We start from the raw sequence: 23,955 nt of genomic DNA, 5'->3' as shown, positions 1-23,955 counted from the left end.
TGAATTCTACATTGAGTCCTCTGACATTTGGGGGGGGGGGGCGGTCTGGTAGTGTCATATCCTGATGGAGGGCAGAAAACAGCTGAGTTGTTATCTCTGGTCCCATTGATAGGGACAGCAATGTTAAACAAGACATAGACCCTTTCTGAGGTATCGGGAGGCACACACAGGTAAGTCACAGAACTCAAAAAGGCACTATGCTCTTTTCTCTTGGCGTACTGTACTATGTTAAACTGCAAGTTCATGCAGCTGCACACAACACAAAAGAGCCCAAAAGGCTAAAAGGGAAGTGTTGTGGGATATTACTTTAAGTAGGCAAAGATGTGTTACACTTTACATTTCTGCTGGGGAATATTACAGAGTAAAGGTGTGCTACTTTTGTTTATGTTGCATTTAATTATGTAACGATGAGTTGCATTTGTTTCTCCTTGCCTCCCTAAGGCACCTGATTGGTCTAATAGAAAGCTGAATGGCCAATAGCTAGGCAGGAGAGACGGCAGAAAATAAGTAGGAGCAGAAATCTAAGAACCAGGGAAGAAAATGAGGAGAAAGAGAGGCACATGCCCCGGGGCCAGAAGCGCGGCAGCTGTGAGCCAGACCTGGGAGGGAGAGCAGGAAAGTAAGAGATGAGGAAATAAAGGTAAAGCCCCGAGGCGAAACGTAGGCAGGAAGATTTATAGGTGAGGGGCGCTGATGTGTCTGGGACTTGGGCAGCTGGCAACTTCAGGGAAAGAAGTTGCAATAGCGCCGAGAATTCATAACTTGGCTTTTTGGCACTACCTTTCCTTTGTTCGAAGTCTCTGAGTGGGCGGGGTTTGCAGAGAGACAGGAATAGGGTTTCCCAGGCCAAGTAGAGGAGAGCTGGAGGCTTCAACCTAACAGTTAATCCTTGACGCTACTTCTTTCAGATATTGCTCTGTGTTTCCTATGAGCCTTTTTTATGGAAATCCATGATTTAAAAAAGCTATTTAAGCCAAGTATGGATGGTGTTGTGTGTTTGTAATTCCAGCATTTAGGAAGTGGAGGAAGGAGAGTCAGGAGTTCAGGATCATCTTGACTACACAGCAAGTTCCAGGCCAGCTAAGACTACACAAAACCTGACTTAAAAAAGGGGGGGAGGGAATTTTACAATAAAATTCCCACCAATTACGCACCACCAAACGCTATTCTCAGTGGCAGTCATCAGTTAAATTACCACTTAATCCTCACAAAACCCCTGAAAGAGGTAAGTATCTCACTTTATAAAAGAGCAGCTGAAGAAGCTGGTATACTGCTTGTCCACAGTTGTACAAGGGGAAAAAAGTGGAGCTGGAAAGTGCTACAAGGAATATATGCAAGAAAAGGACACAACCGCTTGTTAAAATTAGTACTTCTGATCCTTCTTGGCGGGGGGGCGGGAAGGGGGGAGATGTCACCAGTTCGAGATCAACCTAGGCTACATAAGGAGACAGTGCCATAAAAAACCGGGATAAAAACACGCAGCGCTGGAGAGGGCTCAGCAGTTAAAAGCACTGGCTGCTCTTCCAGAGGGCCCGAGGTTCAGTTCCCAGCACACACAAGGCGGTTCACAACTTCACAACTGTCTGAACGTTAGTTCAGGGATCCGACGCCTTCACGCATATTATCTCCAGGCGAAACACGAGTGCACATGAAATAAAAATAAATCATATAAAAAATACAGAAGAATTTCTGAGATAGTATTCGGCAGAAAGAACACAGGAATTGGATGACGCTCCCAAATTCACACCTTTGTCAAGTTTCAGAGCTGGTCTCGCTGAACTTCAATTTTCCTGACGTATAAATCGGAGATAATATTTAATTCATAGGGCTTTTGTAGGAAAGAGGCTGAGGTGAAGCGATTCTGGTAAAGGCGCATTGATACGCCTAAAATGTTACACAAACCTCAGAAACGTCTTCATTCAGCAAGGCACTTGGAGATTTTGATTCAAGCAAGCTCCGAAAACGTGAACTAACATTCAAATTCTCCGGACTCGCCTCCCCGAAGGTCGGCGCACGGCACTCTGGGATTTGTAGTCTCGGTGAGCCGCCGGCTCCTCCTTATTCCCTTAGAAGGAGGAAATGGGTGCTGCAAGACCCGGAAGTAGTCGTCCCCGAGAGGCGTGCAGGTTAGGGTGGGAGGGTCAGAGGTCGCCGGGCCAGAATGCGTTCCTGTGTTGCTATGTAGTGGAGGGGCACGTGCCCTCCTGCAAATTCCGGAAGGTTCTCGAGTTCAATTGGGACAGTGGCTGCGGAATTCCTGGTCTCCGGCCTGAGGTGCCCGCTGGCCGAGCAGAGGCGTCGCGGGCGCTGCCATGTTTGGCTGCCTGGTGGCGGGGAGGCTGGTGAGGATGGCTCGGGCGGTGGCACGAAGGGGTCGGCGGCTGAGCCGGGTGGTGGCACGGTGCACGGTGCCAGGGACGCGGGGAAACCCGCTCGTTGCCTCCCCACCCCCCCCTTTTTTTTTTTTGGTCTGGGCGTGTGCGATGGGCAGTGGGACGCTTGCCCAACTCGTACGCCTTTGAATAGTTGTCAGAATATTATTGCCTATCATTGAGTGCGCATTTTGTTCTACTTACCGGGCTGCGTGCTGTAATTGCTTGGTATTTCAGCCTTCTGCGTGGCGTTTATTTTGACATTTCGCCGTAGCCGTGGTTCACTCCAGCGCTACTCATTCTCTCTTGGCAGTTCAGGAACTTAACGCTCAATAGAAAGTGTCCGTACTCGCTTCAATGGATATTGTCATTTAGAAGGAAAGCTGAGATTTGTAATCTAAAGCTAAGCGTTTTTCCAGAGATTTTTCTTAAATTGCCCGGACAATGAGTTTCTGTCGGGTGTATTTGGAAGGCCCCCTTTTTGAAGTTTACTGACCATGTTTGAAATTTTCCACCTTCTCTCAAATTATGTTTAAAATAGTTGGAAGTTGACTAGTAGAAATGACTGGAATTTAAGTGTGAGCCTTAACCATGATAATTGGAGAAGGATTCCAGTGAAGTGCTTCCTTATCCGTCAGAGGATGCACTTGCTTTTCCAGAGCGTTAGAATGAAATGAAATGAGTGCCTGGAATTATTGGGGGAAGAACCCAGAGTAAATCTGGCTTGTTAGAAACCACGGTATTTCCCACTTGAGACTTGACTCCTTGACCTTCAGAGTTCTGGTTCTTTGCTTTGTGTATCCCTGCTTTGTTAAATGTTGCAGCCTCTTTGTTAAACTGTGCTTCACGGATAGCAAGTAGGCAAGCTCTTGACTGCTTAGTCTTACCAGCTTTTGAGAGTGTATTCTGTACAGGCGGCTTTTAGGAAACCACGTGGTTCCGAATAACCAGGGACTGCTAGCGTTAGAAGGCTTGTTTTCTGTCTCCATCTAGTGCGAGGCCCCTGTGGAGGTGGGGGAGCGGTAACACTGATGATCTCCTTTTGGGGAATGTCCCTTTGGGGAATGTCCCTGCTCTGGAATTGGAATACGAAAGAAACAATTTGAGATGAGTGTGTATCTTTTAGATGTCTGTCATTAATAAGGCCTGACCTGGTGTCTCACACCTGTAATTCCAGCCATTGAAAAGGCAAGGGAGGAGGGTCACAGTTGCAAGACTGTCTCAAAAAAGAAAAGGGGAGAGAGTGTTGGAACTGGGCAGTTTTGGGGAACACCTTTAGTCCCAGCAGTGGGAAGCAGAAGCAGGTGGAGCTCTGTGAGTTCCAGGACAGCCAGGGCTACACAGAGAAACCCTGTCTTAAAAACAAGCAAAAAACAGTACAAAAAGGGTGTTGGTGATAGCTTTTTTTCTTCTTCCAGTCCTGACTGGTCTGGAACTCACCCTGTAGACTACCAGGGAGGCTTTTGAACTATGAGCAGCCTGCCTCTGCCTCCCAAAGCGCTGGGGTTGAAGGAGTCTGTCTCCATACCCGACTCAGAATTCCTGTTTAATAGCCCCAAGACTGGGTTCAAACCCCAGCACCACACACCACAAAAAAAAAAAAAACAAAACAAAAAGTATGTTTTTAGAGAATTAAAAAACAAAATTGTATGTGGAATCTGTGTGTCATACTGTGGACTAATCTGAAGGGAATTTAGAGTTATCTGTTGTATTTGCCTGATATCAAATGGCTATAATAAATATCCAATAGGTATTATTTTTTGGGGGGTGATGTTTGGCTTTAAATTGTGTATCATTAGACATAAATGAAAATGGAGGACAAATAGACATACTGACATCTGAGAAGTTAGGCACATTGTGATCTTGCCAGAAAACCCGCCCATGGAAACTTACAAACCCAATTTTCATTATTTGAGGATTTTTGTTTGTTTTTTTCCTTGTTTTCATGAGACAGGGTTTCTCTGTGTAGCCCTAGCTGTGCTGAAAGTTGCTCTATAGAACATTCTAGCCTCAAACTCAGGGTTCCACCTGTCTGTCTCCCTAGCACTGGGATTAAAAGCCTTTGTCATCCCAACCAGCCTGAGGTTTTTTCTTTAAGGAGCAAAATGCCCAAGGCAGGGAAGAAGAGAAAGGTTCCCCCACTCCATTTTCGTTTGCTTTAATTAAGGTCAAGTATGAAAGTGTCTGGTTGGATATGGGGCACACCCCAGTCAGCATCCCAGCACTTGGGAGATGGAGACAGGGCACCAAGGGATTTAAGGTCAGTCTTGACTGCATAGCTCACTCAAGACCAACTTGGGTCACCTGCATAAGATCCTGTCTTAGGAAGGGAGATTGGAATATGGGTATAGATTTACAGAATATCTCTTGCCTGTGCAGTAAAAGTTGAAACAAATCTTTATTGGTTTTCAAGGCCTGTGAATACTAGAGGTTTCCATGCCTTCCAAGAAATACATGTGCTAAAACTTGATGAAGTTCAATTTCGTGCTATAGGAAGGTTTGGTTTCTATTTTTGCTTTTCATTTTATTTTTTTATGGTGAAAAATTTTAAGTTGGGTGCCAGGCGGTGGTGGTACACGCCTTTAATCCCAGCACTCGGGAGGCAGAGGCCGGCGGATCTTTGAGTTCAAGGCCAGCCTGGTCTACAAGAGCTAGTTCCAGGACAGGAACCAAAAGCTACAGAGAAACCCTATCTTGAAAAAAAAAAAAAAAATTTAAGTTGGGTCAGTAAATTTCATAAAAGGGAATCAGAGCTTGGCCTTAAACACTCCGTCCCAGTTGAGTATAGTGACAGGTACCTGTACACCTGACACCTGGGAGGATTAGGGTTGAAGGTCCTCCTCTGCTGTGTGATGAACTTGAGGCTGGTGCACCTGTATGAGGTCCTGGCACTCAGCCTTGACATCTTGGGATTTAGTTTAAGAACTTTACTTTATGGTAGTAATTTGGTTTTTAAGGTTTCTTGTCTTGGTAGGGTAGAAAACTATAGAGAAGAAAAAGTAAGCATTTAAGTAACAGCAGCTACTTGGCACAGAAAATCATTTGTATTAGGTATTAAGAATTAAGTATTTGGGTCAGCTGGGTCGTGGTAGCACAGTCTTTAATCCCAGCACTCCCAGGCAGAGGCAGGCCTGATGTGCAGAGTGAGTTCCAGGACTATTAGGGCTGTCCAGATAAACCCTCCCTTTATTTATTATTGTAAATAAATAAATAAACAAACACAGTCAGTGCTTGGTCTTCAGGATAAGTGTAGTGATGCAGATTTGTTCTTTTGATGAATAGCCATTACTATAAAACCAGAAACCTAACAAAACAAAACCTCAGCCTTATGTAAGTTAAAATACTTCAGTCCTCTCAGAATTGCTGTTTCTCTTTGTGATGCATGTGGATATAGTGTGTAAGAAAAGAATTTTATGTGGAACCAGCCTCCACCCCACAGGATCTCACGTAGCCCAGGGTGGCTTCCAGCCTGCTATGTAGTGAAGGTTAGCCTGACTTCTCAGGTGGACACGCCACCACACCTAGTTAATCACCAGTTCCTGTTTTTCCCAAACATTGTTTTCTTTAGTCTGAAGATTAAATGGTAGAGGTTAATCTCTGCAGCTAGTTCAACAGGGTTTGGTTCCTGAGAACCTTTGGTTCCAATTTTTTTTTTTTAAATCACTTTTAAAAATCATGGCATTACTTTGTTTCATATACATTTGTGTTTAAAAGCACATGTATTTTTGAGCCTGGAGAGATCTCAACCCTTCAGGCTGGAGAGTTACTGTGTTACTGTGAGTCTGAGTTCCAGGCCAGCAGGAGGCGTGTGGGGGATGTACACAAGCCAGGACTAGGCCAGCCAGGGTTGCACAGAAATATCTTGTTCCTAACAAAAAATCATTGTTGATTAATATTCAACTCATGTCTTAACCCCTGTTACACCTCATACCAGCAGGAAAGCCTTGTAATGGAGTGTGGCAGGACGGACGTTCGTCACAGCACGGGTACTGCGGCAGGAAAGCACCGCACAGCCTTGTGTGGTTCTTGTAAGGCAGCTTACAGTGTTCTGTGGCTGTCCTGCTGCTGAGAGTGGATGGCAGGAGAAACCCTACAAGCCTTGACCTTGGGTTATAAATAGATTTTAGTGGCTGAATTTGCTAATCCAGAATCTTAGAATAATTGAGTACCCACTTTAATTACCTGACCGTCTGCCGTTCAGATTGAGGATAAAAAGCCTAGGAGTGTTAAATTGAACACACTTTCATTTTTACAAGGTTTTCATGTTTGGGACAGAGTCTCAGGTATCCCAGGCTACCTCAAATTTGCTATGTAGCTGAGAACGACCCCTCAAATCCTGGGATAACAGGCATGTGTCACCATGTGCTCATTCTTACAATGTTCTTTTTTTTTTCTTTTTCTTTTTTTTTTTTAAATATTTATTTATTTATTATGTATACAATATTCTGTCTGTGTGTATGTCTGCAGGCCAGAAGAGGGCACTAGACCTCATTACAGATGGTTGTGAGCCACCATGTGGTTGCTGGGAATTGAACTCAGAACCTTTGGAAGAGCGGGCAATGCTCTTAACCACTGAGCCATCTCTCCAGCCCCTCTTACAATGTTCTTAAAGCATAGTTACTTGTTTTGTAAGCAAAAATCCATGAGGGAACTTCTGGGAGAATGTAGCAGTATTTTGAAAAGATTAGATGAGCATTTTAAGGCTAAATACGTGGTTTTGGATTTTCTGTTTATCTGGTGGTTTTGTGTCAGGATGTTAGCTGACTGAGTGGTGTGACAGTTTGGAGCAGCGCTGGAGGTGGACTGAGCGTCACGTTCTCAAACTAAGACTGCTTTCTTGTCTCCTAGGTGCAAACAGCTGCACAGCAAGTGGCAGAGGATAAGTTTGTTTTTGACTTGCCTGATTATGAAAATATCAACCATGTTGTGGTTTTTATGCTGGGAACAATCCCGTTTCCTGAGGGGATGGGAGGATCTGTCTACTTTTCCTATCCTGACTCCAATGGGGTGCCAGTATGGCAGCTCCTGGGATTTGTCACGAACGGGAAGCCAAGTGCCATCTTCAAAATATCAGGTCTTAAATCTGGTAAGAATAATATTCAAATGGTGTCATAGTTACGCTTTCTTCTAACCAGCATAACATGAAATACAGCTTTTAAGTTCCACCATGTTGTTCTGAGTAACAGTCTATATGATTCTCATGGTACAGAAACATCTAGAAAGTGGGAAGTGAAAGCTCCCTGGGCACACTGTACTTGTCCTCTGGCCCTGAGGGAAACCACTCTACCTGGACGTTTCTGAGTTCCTGAGTATTTTAAGTAAAGGTGGTCTCCCCAGCACCCGCATTTTATAGTATGCATGTTTGTTTTAAATGCAAATAGATAAAAATACAACTGTATAGGAAATAAAGTGGAAATTCTTCCTTCATTAAAAATTTGAACTCTTATGGCTCAGTTGGTAGTGCCTGGCCTCAAGCTCGGAAAAGGTCAGATGTGGTGGTCTGTACTTGTAATTCCAGCAGAGACAGGTGTACCCAGGGGGTTTGCTGGGCAGCCAGCCTAGCCAAACTGGCGAGCTCCAGGCCAGTGAGCAATCTATGACATAAACAAGTTGGGCAGACTCAAGGAATAACACAGATTACCTCTGGTCTCTACAGACATGCACTCCCACATGTTTACCTGAATGCATTCATAGTTCCTTGTGTATACACGTACCTGTGGATCTGAATATTCAGCTGTTTCAGCTTTTATGCTGATCTCTCTGGCATTCCTGTCTTGGCTCTGTTAACAATAATAATAATAATCTTCACTTTACACTTTGGAGTATGTTTGAAGAAGTATGTGAAGAGCTGTGATTGGCTCGCGTTGCTCTCGCTGATGCTCTATTTCTCTGAGTCTAGGCGGAGGTGTGTAAACCTCTTCAGTGTGTCTCTTAGAGAAATACATATGGAGGCCAGCGAAAGCTGATTTCGGCAGCATAGATAACATGTTCACAGACTTAACAAACAGGTGCCTGCTCCTGGAGTTTAAAGATAACAGTTGAGCTCTTGTCTGCAGTAGTGGCTCAGTGGTTAAGATGCCGACTGCTCTTCCAGTGGACCCTGGTTCAATTCCCAGCACCCACCTGGTAGCTCACAACTGTCTGTAACTCCAGTTCCAGGGACCCGACACCCTAACTAGACATATATGCAGGCAAAACACCAATGTACATAAAATAAAAATAAAACAGAAGAAAATTAAGATGTAGCTGTGTTTGTAAAATAGTCCTGGGGAGAATGGAGTGGTGAGCTCTACTTGGTTGGGGAAGTTTCTGGAGGAGACAGTGTTACTGCTCAAGGAAGAGTTTGTCAGGCCTTTGAGACCTATTGGCATTCTTTTCTAGGAATAGACACAATATCTCGGTGGAGGGGTAGCAATTTGAGGATGCGCTATGCTCAGAATGGCACAAGGCAGAAAGAGTACGTGTAAAATAGGTGTGGATCATAGATCGAATGGGTGCTACTAATAGTCAGCAGTGTTTAGTGTGCGTCAGGTACCGCCTATTTGCTGATGATTTACAAAAGCCATGTGCTAGGAATGCAAACAGAATTGATTTGAGAAAATTGAATTCTGTGAATACTGAATAAGTTGAGTGATTAAGATACGTATACCCGCATAGAAAACACAAAAAAATTTGAGCTGCTATTGTAGTTTCCAGTATACATTTTCTGATGTATACGATATTAGATGAGGTAAATATGCTCATCATCCAGCTTCAAAAATGACCAGTTTATAGATATTAATTTGAATTCTTGTTTACTTCTCTGTTTTGATACAATTAGAAGCAAGAGTCCTAAATCACAACTAATCTATAAATATGTTAGCATCTTCATTGAAAGATAAAATTTAAGAACTTTGTCGGTTTGTTTGTCTTGGTTATTCGAGACAGGGTTTCTCTGTGTAGCTTTGGAGCCTATCTCAGAACTTGATCTGTAGACCAGGCTGGCCTCAAACTCAGAGATTTGCCTGCCTCTGCCTCCGAATGGCTGAGATTAAAGGCTTGAAGACACTCACCAGCACCACCACCACCACCACCACCACCCCGCTCTGGGTTCAAGGCCAAGGACCACAGTGTTGACCTGCCCCACAGAGGGCTTCTTCCCACGCCATGTCACTCTCCTGGAGTTCAGGCTGTGGAGCTGTGTGCTTGTCCTGTGGGTGGGCTGCCTGGCTTACCTCACCTGTCGATGAGAACTCCCTTCCTCGTGTTCCACACTCTATCCCTTTCCACTTGATGTTCGTTCATTTCTTGGTTTTTCCAGCCCCTTGCCGCCTTCTGAGGATTTCTGAAGTTCTTGCCTCTCTCGCTGACACAGTCGTCCTGGTTCACTAGTTTTTCATTCCCTGCCTGGTGCTGCTCTCTCACCCTGTGGGCCCTGCTTCTCCCTTACACCCGTTCTCTATATATCCTCCCTAGGGTAGGCATCTACTGACCTATTTTCTAATGTCATAAATTAAATGTATTTTCTAGAATTATATAAATGATAGCATATGTATGCACTTTTTGGGTAGGTGACATCTTTAATTGAGGACAGTTAATTTTGGAATCTTCTGTATTATAGTATGTATCACTAGTTCATTTCTCTTGTTGAATTACAAGCTCTCTTAATAGAATCATGCCTTCTGAAGCTAAGCGTGGCGCGTTCCTACTGCGAACCATTGGATTATTTGTGTATGTTGTGCATTTAGCACACGTTAGCCAGACAGCTCACTGCTAGGCAGCACTGCATTGATGTTGGACACACACTGCAGCTTGTTTGTCTCCCTCCTCTTTCCTTTTCACTGTGGAGCCCTGGTTGGCCCGGATCTGACCAGTTAGAACAGATTAGCCCTGGACTCACTGAGATCAACCTGCCTCTGACTCCCAGGACCTGAGAATAATGGTGTGTGCTGCCATGTCAGGCTGTCCATGAACGACTTAGGACCTTTTGGGATATTTCTAGATAATTAGGTCATGAAGTCCATTGCTGAGTAGGTGAAGGCATTGATCTGAACTCAGTTTCTAGGACCCCGGTGGTAGAAGGAGAGAACTGACTCCTCCAAGGTTGTCCTCTGACCTTTGACCTCAGCACCTATACTGTGGCACAAGTAAGAATTTTTTTTTTTCTTTTTAGTTTTTCGAGACAGGGTTTCTCTGTGTAACAGCTCTAGCTGTCCTGGAACTAACTGTAGACCAGCTGGCCTCAAACTCAGAGATCTGCCTGTCTCTGCCTCCCGAGTGCTGGGATTAAAGGCGCATGCCACTTCTTGACTCTCCAAATTCTTGCCGGCCCTTGGTGCTAATTTTAATACACATTTTTGTAATGTCTAGTGATACTGAGAAATCCTTTTCATGTGCCTTTTTTTTTTTTGGGTCTTCAAAGACAGGGATTTTTTTCTGTCCTGGAAGGTTGCTTTGTACAGCAGGCTGGCCTCTGCCTCTCAAGGGTTGGGATTAAAGGTGTGCGCCCCTACCTGGTTCTTTCATTGCCATTTTGAGGTCAATGAAACTTCCTTGATGAGTGTGCAGATCCTTAGATCTCCCCCCACCATCCCTTCCCTATCCCTCCCCCTACCACCATCCGTCCCCAACCACATCCCTGTCCCCTCTCCTCTCGTTCTCCTTCTTTTCCTTTCCTCCTTAGTCAGGAGAATTTGGCATATACTTTAGGAATATCTTAAACCTAAGACTTTTCTACATCAGCCTCCCAGGTACGGATTAGAGGGTAGTCTGCTACTTCTAGAAGTTACTTTTGAAAGTTCTCTGCATGAGTTCTTTGTCAGATTTATGGCCTGAAAATACCTCCCCTTCCCCGTTTTTGAATACTTTTTTCTGTTTGTGGTATGTTTATTAATAGAAGTTTACATTTTTGGTATAGTCTGTGTGCATTGTTTTTTATTTCTGTCTAGTACAAAGTCTTTCTCTTTGTAATTCTTGGCGAATAGCTATCTAGTTCCAGCTTAATGTGTTTAAAAGACAGTGAAGACAAATTGTCCTGTCGTTGAGCATGTTCACTTGATATTTATTTGGGAGTTCTTTCTGCTTTTTGTTTTAAAAGTAAAATATAACAGTTGTGGTTGTCCTGAAACTAGTTCTGTAGACCAGGCTGTTCTCAAACTCACATTTGCTTGAAGGGTTTGCTGAAGCCACATGCCATACCGCTCATGCACGCAAAGCCAATCTCAAACCTTCCTTTTCTCTGTAGGTTAACTATTTGTAAAGTGTCTCAAGAGACAAGGAGGAAATAGCGCATTGCCTCAGTCAGGGAGCATTCCAGTGACATCTGCAGTGGAGAATTATGTGGAGGATGGGAGACAGAAGAGGCCAAGATTGGAAGAGCAGGTGGGGGAATAGGACCTTAGGTCAGACGTGAAAACACTTACATAGAGCTTGACAAGTTTTACCTTTTGTGTGCAGCACTTTTAACGTGTGGTTATGCTTGATAAAATAATAAGAAGTAGTTGCTCAGATTGCCTGTGACGAACGAGCAGATGAGTGGGAGTAAGTACTGTGGTAGGTGTTAGACCTGGTCGAGAGGACCGCATTTTGTGTTGCGGCCTTCAGGGTACCTTACCCTGTAGCTGAGTTTTCCTTATGTTTCGACCAAAGCCTGATGATGAGATACAATTAGTTTGAAATTCGAGTTGTTAAAATATCAGTTCTAGAGGCTGGAGAGATGGCTCAGTGGTTAAGAGCCCTCACTGATGTACAGAGAACCTGGGTTCAGTTCCCAGCCTCTCGGGCAGCTCAGTTTGTCTCTAACTAGTTCCAGAGGATCCGAAACTTCGCTCTCGTTTCCATGGGCTTCATGCACACATAGGGTACACACACATACGGGCAGTCACTCACTCATCCAAACATAAATAAATCTTTACAAAAACGTCATTTGCCATTTTTTCACACTAGGGATTATGTACGTGTGTGATATGAATGTGAGACACGCTTTCTACCGCTGAGCTACGCCCCTAACCCTGCGCCAGATTGAAGACTTTGTTTTGAAAAAAGAAGTTAAGAAATTACTGGAGAATATAAGAATTGTACAAAGATTCCTTATGTTTTTCCCACATTTATTGTTTTGTCTTTCATCATTATCTAGATAAAAAAGTTGCATATATTTCTTTGTGTGTGTGTGTTATGCATGTGCATGTGTGCCTTGCCACATTGTGGAGGCTGGGGGTTGCTTCTTTCCTTCCACTGTGGAGACCCTGGGATTGAACTCAGTTTGTCAGATGTGGAGTCAGGTGCATTTACCTGCTGAGCCTTCACTGGCCCTGCAGACGTTTGCTTTTGTTCTGGAAGCTTTGAGAATGTGTTGTACGTACTGTTCTTTACTCCTGGGTGTGTGAGCTTACCTTTCATAGGTAGGTCCAGGACATAATCTTGCTGTAGAAATACAGTACAATCGAGTGTAACATCAACGCAAACACAGTACTCTCATTTAATTTGCACTTTGTTTTAGTTTTGTCATTTTTTTTCCCCAAAATGCCTTCTGTAACTGTTCATTGTCCTTCATCTAAGATGCAGGCAGGATCAAGCATCGCGTGCACGTGTTGTTACATCTCTCGTCTGCTCTGGAACAGTTGCTTATCTTTCATACCAGTAACATAGCTGAGGAAGGCTGGAAATTGTCCTGTAAATCTTCATTTGACTTCCCTTCTCTTTTCTTTCTCCACTCTTTCTCTTCCGCCCTACACCCACTTTCTTTTCCTCTTTCAATTTTTTGAGACACGGTCTCATTCTGTAGCTCTAGCTGGCCTGGAGCTCCCTTTGTAGACCTGGCTGACCTCCAGCTCATAGACCCACCTGCCTGGTGCCATCACTGCGCAACTGACAATAAAGTTTTATAATACCCTTTTTGAAACTGTTAGTGAAAAATGTGTGAATGTATTTTCTTTTTCTTTCTTTCTTTTTTTTTTTTTTTTTTTGGTTTTTCAAGAGAGGTTTTCTTTGTAGCTTTGGAACCTGTCCTGGAACTAGCTCTTGTAGATCAGGCTGACCTCAAACTGACAGAGATCTGCCTGCCGAGTGCAGGGATTCAATGTGTGTGCCACCACTGCCTGATGAAAAATGTATTTTCATGCTGTTTTTCTATTAATAAAAATGAATCAGGGATTTTAAATATATATTTCATATATATTAATATATAAACGATATATTAATGTCTATTAAAATATATCACATATGTTAATATACTGTATATACATATACGTGATTTCAAATCTTTCTTTCCAGCACCGAGAGTGCTGTTGATGTTCCGTGTAAGTTGCACACATGGTCACATCCAGACGTCGCTGTGACAACCGCTTCCCTCTGTCATGAGCATCCTCGCCTCCTTCGGCTGCTGCGTGCGTCTCAAACAGTGGATCTCTTGAGCACTTAATTAGATGACTTATATTTCATGATTTTTATCCTTTTACTGACATCTTTGGAAGAACAGAGGGAATCTTTACATATACAACTTTGGGTGTTCTCCTAGATGCCCACCTTGGTTTTGAGACAGTGTCCTCCCCTGGGACCTGGGTCTCACCAGCTAGAGTAGGTTGGCTGGCTGGCGCTGTGGTTATAAGTGTGAACCACCATCCATGACTTTTTATGTGCATGCTGGGGTTAAATTCAGGTCCCTGTGGTTGCTAGGCAAGCAGTTTCCCAACTGCGCCGTCTCCTCAAGCCCTTTACTTATATACATTTCTAATAGAGTAGAAGCTTATTTTTATCTTGCAGTTACAGAAGTCCAGTGGGTCATTTTTGAAATCTAAGATGTATTTGAGGCTGTGTTTTTCTATTGAAGTATCTCATATTCAATATAGAAATTCAATCAAGAAATTATTTTACTTCAGCTCATCACTCATTTTTAACTATGCTAAAAGAAAAAGGGTTGAAATATAAGAAAGAAGTCGGGCGGTGGTGGTGCACGCCTTTAATCCCAGCACTTGGGAGGCCGAGGCAGGCAGATCTCTGTGAGTGCGAGACCAGCCTGGTCTACAAGAGCTAGTTCCACGACAGGTCCAAAAAAAAAAAAAAAAAAAAAAAGCACACACAGAGAAACCCTGTCTCGAAAAAAACAAAAAAATATATGAGAGATGGAGGATTGACGGAATTGTTCACGACAGGTTGGCTAACTGTTTTGTAAAGGGAGGGGTCCCATAGTAAATGCTTTCTAGACCGCAGGTGGTCTCTCTGGCATACCTATCTTTAAACAACTTTAAACATTTAAGCTGCATTCTTAGGTCCCAGGTCCTACAGAAATGGGATGTGAGCCAGATTTACCATTGCACTAACATGTAATCTTCATCGAGCAATTTTCTGTAATGTAGTCTTACTTTTTTATTTATTTATTTTTTGAGACAAAGTCTCTCTCTATGTAGCCCTGGCTGTCCTGGAACTCACTGTATAGTCCATGCTGGCCTCAAACTCACAGAGATGCAGCTACCTCTTCAGCCCACATGCTGGGACTAAAGGCAGGTGTCACCACGCCCAGCAACTCACTGTATAGTCCATGCTGGCCTCAAACTCACAGAGATGCAGCTACCTCTTCAGCCCACATGCTGGGACTAAAGGCAGGTGTCACCACGCCCAGCAACTCACTGTATAGTCCATGCTGGCCTCAAACTCACAGAGATGCAGCTACCTCTTCAGCCCACATGCTGGGACTAAAGGCAGGTGTCACCACGCCCAGCAACTCACTGTATAGTCCATGCTGGCCTCAAACTCACAGAGATGCAGCTAGCTCTTCAGCCCACATGCTGGGACTAAAGGCAGGTGTCACCACGCCCAGCAACTCACTGTATAGTCCATGCTGGCCTCAAACTCACAGAGATGCAGCTAGCTCTTCAGCCCACATGCTGGGACTAAAGGCAGGTGTCACCACGCCCAGCAACTCACTGTATAGTCCATGCTGGCCTCAAACTCACAGAGATGCAGCTAGCTCTCCAGCCCACATGCTGGGACTAAAGGCATGTGTCACCACGCCCAGCTTTAGTTAGGCCGTCTGTAAAGGAGTGATCTTCATGGCCGCCTTTTATTAAACAGAATCTGGAATTTACACTTTTCAGACTTTGTTCATATGGTATAAGAAAGAAATGAACAGAAGTTTTATAGTTTGACAAATTCAGGGCAAATAAAAGAGAAATGCATTCTAGAAGTTGCTATGGTAGCAGATTCTTAGCTCCTGAGTCTTAGATGATAATCTCCTCAATTGAGTCTCCCCAAGTAAGTATCGACTCTGAGAACCCAAAGGAAATATGGTATTTTACTCAGCCATAAAGAACTTATCACAGTATTTGATGTGACCATGTGGTGAACATACCTACAGATTCTGAGTGTGGGGTTATGTGCAGAGGTAATGGAAGTAAACAAAGGTGAAGAAGCCATTAGGTTGCTATGTGAGTTTCTTGTCCCCTTGAGCAAAGTGATTTAAGGAGGGAAGGGTTAGTCTGCCTGGAAGGCGTGGCAGCAGGAGTGAGGAGTCCCATTGTCTCCAGTCAAGAAGAAACAGTGGATGCTTGTGCACAGCCCAGGGCTCCAGCCCACTGAATAATCCTCTGCATTCAGGACGGGTGCCCTGTTAGCTTTAAACATTTTCAGTTTGACACAGCCGGCAGTCATCCAAGAGGCCTCTCAGTTGTTAAACTTCTGGATCAGGTGAGGCTGGACGTGTCTGTGAGGGATTGTGTTGGTCCCGAAGTGCCTAGCCCCCTGTGGTGGTCCCATTCCCGAGGCATGTGGTCCTTGGCTGTACGAGTGGAGTCAGTAAGCAGTGTTTTCCATGCTTTCTGTTTCCAGCTCCATTTTGAGTTCCTGCCTTAACATCCCTTAATGCTGGACTGTAACCTAAAAGTGTAAGCCAAATTTTCCTTTCCTTCCCTAGGTGGCTTTTGATCAGAGTGCTTTATCATGGTAACAGGAAGGAAACTTGAATCATGGGTTTGCCCATTTAGTTAGGCCGGTCTAGGTAATCCCTCATAGTGGGCATGATTGTCGTCTTAGGCCAGTCTAGGTAATCCCTCTCAGCATGCATGCTTGTTGTCTCTTGGTCCTGTCAAGTTGACGGTCAGGGGAGCTCTTGTAAATTTGTCATTCTTGAAGAGTTATTTTATTTTATTTTTTTATTTATTATTATGTATTCAGTGTTCTGCCTGCATGTATCCCTGCAGGCCAGAAGAGGGCACCAAATCTTATTACAGATGGTTGTGAGTACATGTAGTTGCTGGGAATTGAACTCAGGACATCTGGAAGAGCAGGCAAAGCTCTTAACCACTGAGCCATCTCTCCAGCCCCTAATTTTATTTTTTATATTTAGGTTTTATCGTGTGTATGCCATAGCATGTCGGAGGACAACTCGGAGCTTCATCGCTCTTTTATTTTGGGGAGTCTGTAGCTAGAACTCAGGTGTTCTTGGTTCACCCTCTGAACTGTCTTGCTTCTTCTCTTAATTGATTTTTATGTATTTATTTATTGTCTGTTGGTGTGAGTCCTCCACAGGGTACATTTGGAGGTTGGAGGACAACTTGAAGGGGTTGGGTTCCAGAGATCAAACTCAGATCTCCAGTCCTGGCGGCAAGCACCTTTACCCACTGAGCCATCTCACTCACCCATAGTTGGCCATTCTTAATAAAGTTTACAGATGAAAAGTGAGAGTGTCTTTCATATTATGGCTAGAGAAGATGATCTTCAGCCAGTTCTGAGCCTCCGAAGGTTCCAGAGTTTCAAGCTTTGAAGCGTGCACTTGGCGGTGTCGTGCAGAAAAAGAAGAGGGTGTGGCCATGGACAGCTGCTCAGAGACCTGGTTTATATCTATTACTCTATGTGGCTGGAGAGACGTGTTTGAGCGAGGGGGGAGCGGGGAGGTTCATACTGAAGTCCAGCTGGCCTGAGTTTCCTTTCTGATGAGCTTCATGAGTAGAGTTACAGTGAGCAGGCCTTCAGGTCCACAGCCGCTGTCACAGAACAGGACCACTGAAGTGAGACTTGAGACATCCCAGTCAGCAGAATCACAAAGGAAAATTTAATATTTTCAACATGTTCAATCAGGGAACATCCTCACATTAGTCTGAAATCTAGCACCTGTGAATGTCTTCCAGGAGAAGGAAGCCAGCACCCGTTTGGAGCCATGAATATTGTGCGGACCCCATCTGTGGCTCAGATCGGCATTTCGGTGGAGCTGTTGGACAGTCTGGCTCAGCAGACTCCTGTGGGCAGCGCTGCTGTGTCCTCAGTTGACTCCTTCACGCAGGTAGAGCACACAGGCGTTACTCCTTTTTCTGCCTTCTCCCCCGTTACGGTGTAGTGACAAATTGTTTGTCTTCATGGTATTTAAGATAATGTTCGGGTATATTGTACTTTGTGAAGTACCCAAAGCTTGGTAGCATGTCTGTGATGGTGCATTCTTCCTTGTGGAAACATACTTGAGAGCTGATGTCTTAGCAGATTTCAAGTATATTTTCAGTGGATAATCTTCCATTGTACATAACTTTGTACGCTTTGACCAACACGTCCTGTCTCCCCTAGCCCTCCACAGCCACCATTCTCCTATCTGCTTCCGTGAGTTCATAAGCTTTTTCAGCTTTTAAATAAAGCACTTGTACTTTTATTGAACATTTGATTTTGGACTATTTTAAGTACATGAAGTAAAGAGAATAAGTTAGGTACTTATTTTTATTACGCACTTATTCAGTGTCAAGCATTTTTAAAGTACAAATAGATACAAAAAAGTAGGCAAAATAAAGTAATACCTGACCTTGTAGACTTCTAAGCCTCCTACTCCCCAATTTGTTACATTCTCTTATCTACTAATTTCTGTGTTTCTCCCTTCTCTTTTGCATATATTTTTGTTTCCAGTTCTAATTTGAGCCCAGAGTCCGCAAATATAAATGATACTACTGTGATATTCTTCTCGAGCCATTCCTTTTCAAATTCTCTCTCCTTTTTTTCCCCTTTTTTTGAGACGAAGATTCTATGTGTAGTCCTGCTTGTCCTGGTTCTAGCTCAGGCTGGCCTTGAACTCACAGAGATCCACTTGCCTCTGCCTCCTGAGTGCTGGGATAAAAGGTGTGTCCCACCGCCACCCGGCTTTGCTTTTTCCTTTCTTAAAAAAAATTTTTTTCCCCTATGGTGAACTGGTTATTTGGGCTTCTTATGTAATATCTTTGGATTCTTTTCTTTTACAGTTGGTATAGAAGTACTTTTATTCTGTATTGAATTTCTTTTTTTTCTCCTGGCCCATTGTTTTACAAATTACCCCTCCCAGAGTAGTAAGACCTTTGTCCTGTATCATGTCACATATGCTCAAGTGTGTCTTGGATTCCTTTACTCCAGGTAGTTTTTTTGCCTGCCTCTTTGCACAAAGTTTTGTCTTCTTTTTTGTTGTTGTTTTGAGACAAGATCTCACTATGTAGTCCCAACTGGCCTGGAAATCGCTGTATAGACCAGGCTGGCTTTGAACTGCAGAGCTCCACCTTACTGTGCTGCCTGAGTGCTGGGATTAAAGGTGTATGCACCACTGCCTGCCAGTTACATCTTAATGTCTAGTGGTACAGGCTCCTTCTCATCATTAGAATAGGCCTAGGTATTGTTCCTAATAATTTGTTTTTTTGTTTTTTGAGACAGAGTTTCTCTGTAGCTATGGAGCCTGCCCTGGAACTAGCTCTGTAGACCAGGCTGGCCTCAAACTCACAGAGATCTGCCTGCCTCTGCCTCCCGAGTGCTGGGATTCAAGGCTTGCGCCACCACTGCCTGGCTGTAGCTTTTCTAATGATACTTAAGCTTTTTTTTTTAAAAAAAAGTATTTGTTTATTTATTTTTTATACAAGTGTTCTCTCTGTATATATTCCTGCATTCCAGAAGAGGGCATCCGATCCCATTATAGATGGTTGTGAGCCACCATGTGGGTGCTGGGAATTGAACTCGGGACCTGTGGAAGAGCACCCAGTGCTCTTAATTGCTGAATTCTCTCTTCAGCTCAGTAGTTAAGCTTTTATAGTTCTGTCAAGACCCAGACCTCGTAGAGGTGGTGGTTGGAGGAGAGTGTGTTAGAGGGTGTGCAGACAGTGAAAGCGGTTTGAAGGAAGATTTTCCCTTCATTCCTGCAGACCAAATCACCGCACAATGACCTAAGCCTTCCTCACCAGACTGTCTTAGGTCTTACTCAGTTCCACTATGTAAATGCAGAGCCCCTGTCTCTAGCACTGGCTGGCCCGAACTGTGTAGACCAAGTTGGTCTGGAACTGATAGAAATCTGCCTGCCACTGCCTCTCGAGTGCTGAATTAAAAGTATGTGCTACCACACCTGGCTGTCATAGAGCTTATATTCCTTAGAACCAAGTTAATACAGGAATACTTTTAATAAAAGTGTTGAGGCCTAAACTTAATATTTAATGTAGTTCACTAACATCGGTTATTAACTTTTCAGTTCACACAGAAGATGTTGGACAACTTCTACAATTTTGCTTCATCATTTGCTCTCTCTCAGGCCCAGATGACACCCAATCCATCTGAGATGTTCATCCCAGCAAATGTGGTTCTGAAATGGTATCTGACAATTTCAATCTCTAGTAGTAAGGCTTTAGTAACTATATATTGTCTGTGACTGTCTTTCATCTTCGAGAGGTAAACATAGTCTTTTATTGTGGATATCAACATATGTTAATATGTTGCATATCAATATTATATGTTCTGTAGCGTTCAGATCTGGAATAGTTCATACCCTAAATATCCTGTCACCTATAAGAGTACTTGCTGTTCTGTCAGAGGACCAGGGTTCCAGTTCCCAGTACTCACAACCAACTATGACTCCAGTTTCAGAGGAGCGGATGTCCTCTTCTGGCTCCAGTAGATAACACACACCTGGTACAAATACATGCATACAGACAGAATGCTCTTACAAGTAAATTAAAAATAACTCAGAAACATTAACAGACAAAACTGAAAGTCAGCATACCAGGCATCGTGTGGCTTGCACTGCACCGTGAACATGTGACTGTTAGATGTTTTTATCTGGCTTCCTATGTTTTGTAGGAATTTCTTTTCACTTTGAATGTCCAGTGGGCAGCTGTTCAGGAAGCTTTATAGGAGGTGGTACTTTGCTCTAGCAAGGGGCCCCAGGGTATACTGGATTTGTGGTTTTTTGCCCCAATGCGGCTATGGCTTTGAGCAAACTGCTTCCAGGGATCTGCTATCTGCAGCGATCCCTTTCCTTGACTTTCTAGCATCTGAGCATCGATCGTCTGATTGCGGAGGTGGAGGTGGTCGCTGCTCTCTGCTGAGAGCTGTCAATCCCATCTCGTCCTTGGTCACTGTTCTTGCTTTTATAGTGATAACTTCCAGAGTTGCTTTCTACTTTTTATTTTGTTTTGTTTTTTGAGACAGGGTTTCCCTGTAGCTTTGGAGCCTGTCCTGGAACTAGCTCAATAGACCAGGCTAGCCTCGAACTCACAGAAATGAGTTCTCATCAACTCACTCTGTGAGTTCGACGCCAGCCTGGTCTACTTTCTACTTTTTTATTATAGTTTTTTGATTTTTTTCTTTTGAAATGACAAAAAATTATTTTTGATAAAAGTTTTTTGGTAAGCTCTGAAATTGTGATGGAAATGTTCTTACATAAATCTGGATTTTCTTTCCTAGGTATGAAAACTTTCAGAGACGACTGGCACAGAACCCTCTCTTTTGGAAAACATAATTTGAATAATTTGTCGTGTCATTTAAAAGCATGAAGTCAAAGGCGTCATGAAGTCTACCTTTCAAAACTGTTCAGTGACTATGAAACTTACCCAAAACCCATATAAACATTAGAAACACCGGACGAGGAAAATGTTCAGTATTGATTACCTTTCCCTCAGAAGTGTGAAATACTTCTTGGAGCAAACGTTTTGTATCGACTGTTATTCATTTCTTAAAATAAAACCTATTCACAGTAGTAGTATCTGAAATGCCATTGCATGTGTAACCTTTTGTTCATCACACAGTGCTTTGCTAGAGTAGCTGACTTTGTTGGTTGATTCGTTGTAAGGGTCTCGTGTGCCCCAGCATAGCCAGAAGCAAATGATTACGAGCTTGATTCACTGTAACGTTAACTTTAAGTCAACTGTTTCACAGTTGGTTTTGAAAAATGTCAAAAATGTGTTTGAAGATGGGAAAATTATGCTGGGTGGTGGTGGCGCATGCCTTTAATCCCAGCACTCGAGAGGCAGAGGCAGGCTGATCTCTGTGAGTTCGAGGCCAGCCTGGTCTACAAGAGCTAGTTCCACTACAGGTTCCAAAGCTACACAGAGAAACCCTGTCTCAAAAAAAAAAAAAAAGGGAAAATTGTCTTCAGGGAGTTTTCTTTCCTCTTCTCCCTGTTCCCGCTCTCTCTCTCTCTCTCTCTCTCTCTCTCTCTCTCTCTCTCTCTCTCTCTCTCTCTCTCTCTCTCTCTCTCTCTCTCTCTGTGTGTGTGTGTAGACAGGGTCTCGTGTGGCCCATGTTAGTCTCAGAACTCCCTTTGTAGCTAAGAATGCCCTTGAGCTCCTGAGGCCCAGCCCCTGCCTCCTGAGTGCTGGCATTACAAGGGTACACCACTGCTTTGGTTTCATGGAGTTTTTCTTAAGATTAGCAAATTTGTTGTTTTTCAATCAAGAAAAGTTGGTTGTCAGTTTTTATATCTTCAGATTGATGTACTTTTTTATTTAATAAAGTTTCTATGTTTAATACCAGTGAACTTTTATTGAATACTGTTAGCACTGGTAGGTGATTGTATATAGAATGTAGCTCTCAGTACCTTTGTATACGAAGACAGAGCTTTTTGTCTCATTTTTGTCTCCAGTTTTCATACTGGAGAAACACATTGGCTGAAGACTGCCAAGATCTCATCTGTAATCAAAGCTAGATTTATTAGCTTACTCAGTGAGGGAGCATGTCCAGCAGAGGAGCCCCAGGGTCCCTATGTAGGAGGACGACATAACAGTTTTGTAGCCTTGAGTTAATTTTGTGTTGTTTTGACAGATAATTCTTTTTTTTTAAAGATTTATTTATTTATTATATATACTGTATTCTGCACCAGATCTCATTACAGATGGTTGTGAGCCACCATGTGGTTGCTGGGAATTGAACTCAGGACCTTCGGAAGAACAGGCAGTGCTCCTAACCTCTGAGCCATCTCTCCAGCCCTTGACAGATAATTCTAAAAAATTGGAAAATAGCTCGCTAGTGATAGAGTGTCTTTTGTCTTTACAAGGCGAAAGATAGGTGGTCTGTATTAATGGTGTCTTTAACAGTACAAGCCTGTGTGGAATTACGTGTGAGATCAGTTTGCCGTCTTTTGAAACAAGGATCTAGTTGAGCTACCCCCCCCCCCCAACTCTGCTCTTTGGTAATTTCTTACCTTGTCAGAGTTTGGTAGACTTTGTATATGGTATGACTTTTATTTTTTTTTCCAAGTTATTCTTTATTCTCCTCTGGCTTTTTTCAGTCAGAAGTCTCGTTACTGGGCTCTGCGTACAGTGATTGTGCTCGATCCTTGCTAAGAAACGATGGTTCCGCCTTGTACCTCAACAGCGAGTGGCTGCTGCCGCCGGCTGCTCGACAGCACTAGCCGATTCCAAGACACTTGACAGAGTGATTGTCCCCAGTGTGCGTGAGTGTGGCCAGGGCCCTGGATTCCCGAAGCCTCAGAACTAACCCAGACACTTGACAGAGTGATTGTCCCCAGTGTGTGTGTGGCCAGGGCCCTGGATTCCCCAAGCCACAGAACTAACCCAGAGCTCAAGTGAGTCCGTTCTGCTCATGTAGCCACTTGTTTTTACCTAGGCAGAATCGCTTCTGGGACTGGAGAGATGGTTCAGTGGTTAGCACAGCTGTTCTTTGAGAGGAACCAGTTCCTAACACAGTGGCCCACAGATGTCTATAAACTCCAGTTCCAGGGGGTCTGATGCCTTTTGTCCCCAAGGATACCAGACATGCATGTTGTGCACAGAGTTATGTGCAGGCAAAACACCCGTACATATAAAACAATTTTTTCCCCTTAAAATCTCTTCTGCCTAATCAATGATTTGATAGAGGTATGAGTTATTTAGACTTTTTTTTTTCCCCCTGAGGACATTGAAGATTGCAGTTGTCTGGCAGGCCTGCCTGGGTCAGTTCAGTTCAACTAGTTTGTTGGGCTTTCAGGGCAGATGGTGAGAATTAAATTTTGGACGACCTCTTCTACGTGAGTTGATCTTGCTCTTGCAATAGCATTTTCCAGAGCACGAGCAGAGCAAGTTTTCGTTTCCAAGAACTAGATGTGGCATGTGCTCCAGGCGTGTTGGGAATGCTTAGCTTTCCCCCGGAAACAAGGAAGAAGAGAAGAAAGTTAATTATCTCAATGATTTAAAAAATTACTCTGTGCACACAAGGTGGATTTTGGTGTAGAATGCCTGTATGAGCTTGGTTTTGTCGTTGCACTGTGGCGAAGATGGACAGAACCTCTGAAAACGCAAGCCAGCCCAATTCAATGTTTTCCTTTGTAAGAGCCGCTGTGGTCATGGTGTCAGCAAAAGAAACCCTAAGTAAGATAGTGTCCAAGTACGACTGTGAGGAGGCATAAAGATGCATT

At 43.6% G+C, this 23,955-nt stretch overlaps 1 protein-coding gene across 3 annotated transcripts; it reads left to right on the top strand.

The window, feature by feature from the left end:
* The first annotated feature begins 2,116 nt into the window (after positions 1 to 2,116).
* Positions 2,117 to 21,313, top strand: Hikeshi (heat shock protein nuclear import factor hikeshi). 3 transcript variants are annotated; one of them, XM_041651773.1, is made up of 5 exons: positions 2,117 to 2,342; positions 7,221 to 7,458; positions 17,471 to 17,622; positions 19,858 to 19,916; positions 21,009 to 21,313. In XM_041651773.1, the coding sequence occupies exons 1-5, from the start codon at positions 2,313 to 2,315 to the stop codon at positions 21,061 to 21,063; spliced, it is 534 nt and encodes a 177-aa protein (XP_041507707.1). In that variant the 5' UTR covers positions 2,117 to 2,312; the 3' UTR covers positions 21,064 to 21,313. The 3 variants fall into 3 exon arrangements, with proteins under 3 accessions (XP_041507707.1, XP_041507697.1, XP_041507716.1); XM_041651763.1 differs by having other exon boundaries at positions 19,798 to 19,916; XM_041651782.1 differs by lacking the exon at positions 7,221 to 7,458 and having other exon boundaries at positions 19,798 to 19,916.
* Positions 21,314 to 23,955: the final 2,642 nt, after the last annotated feature.

Source organism: Microtus oregoni, unplaced genomic scaffold, assembly GCF_018167655.1.
Source record: "Microtus oregoni isolate MIOR12 unplaced genomic scaffold, Mior012 000000F_ref0000247, whole genome shotgun sequence".
Classification (NCBI taxonomy): Eukaryota; Metazoa; Chordata; class Mammalia; order Rodentia; family Cricetidae; genus Microtus; species Microtus oregoni.
The sequence above is the reverse complement of the archived record's forward strand: the minus strand, read 5'-3'. Positions and strand labels throughout refer to the sequence as shown.

Excerpts from the sequence above, each read along its gene's own strand:
- Hikeshi (XM_041651763.1), top strand. The coding sequence starts at position 2,313 with ATGTTTGGCTGCCTGGTGGCGGGGAGGCTG. Across the intron at positions 2,343-7,220 it reads GCCTGGTGGCGGGGAGGCTG|GTGCAAACAGCTGCACAGCA; the intron begins GTGAGGATGGCT and ends CTTGTCTCCTAG. Across the intron at positions 19,917-21,008 it reads GCAAATGTGGTTCTGAAATG|GTATGAAAACTTTCAGAGAC; the intron begins GTATCTGACAAT and ends TTTCTTTCCTAG.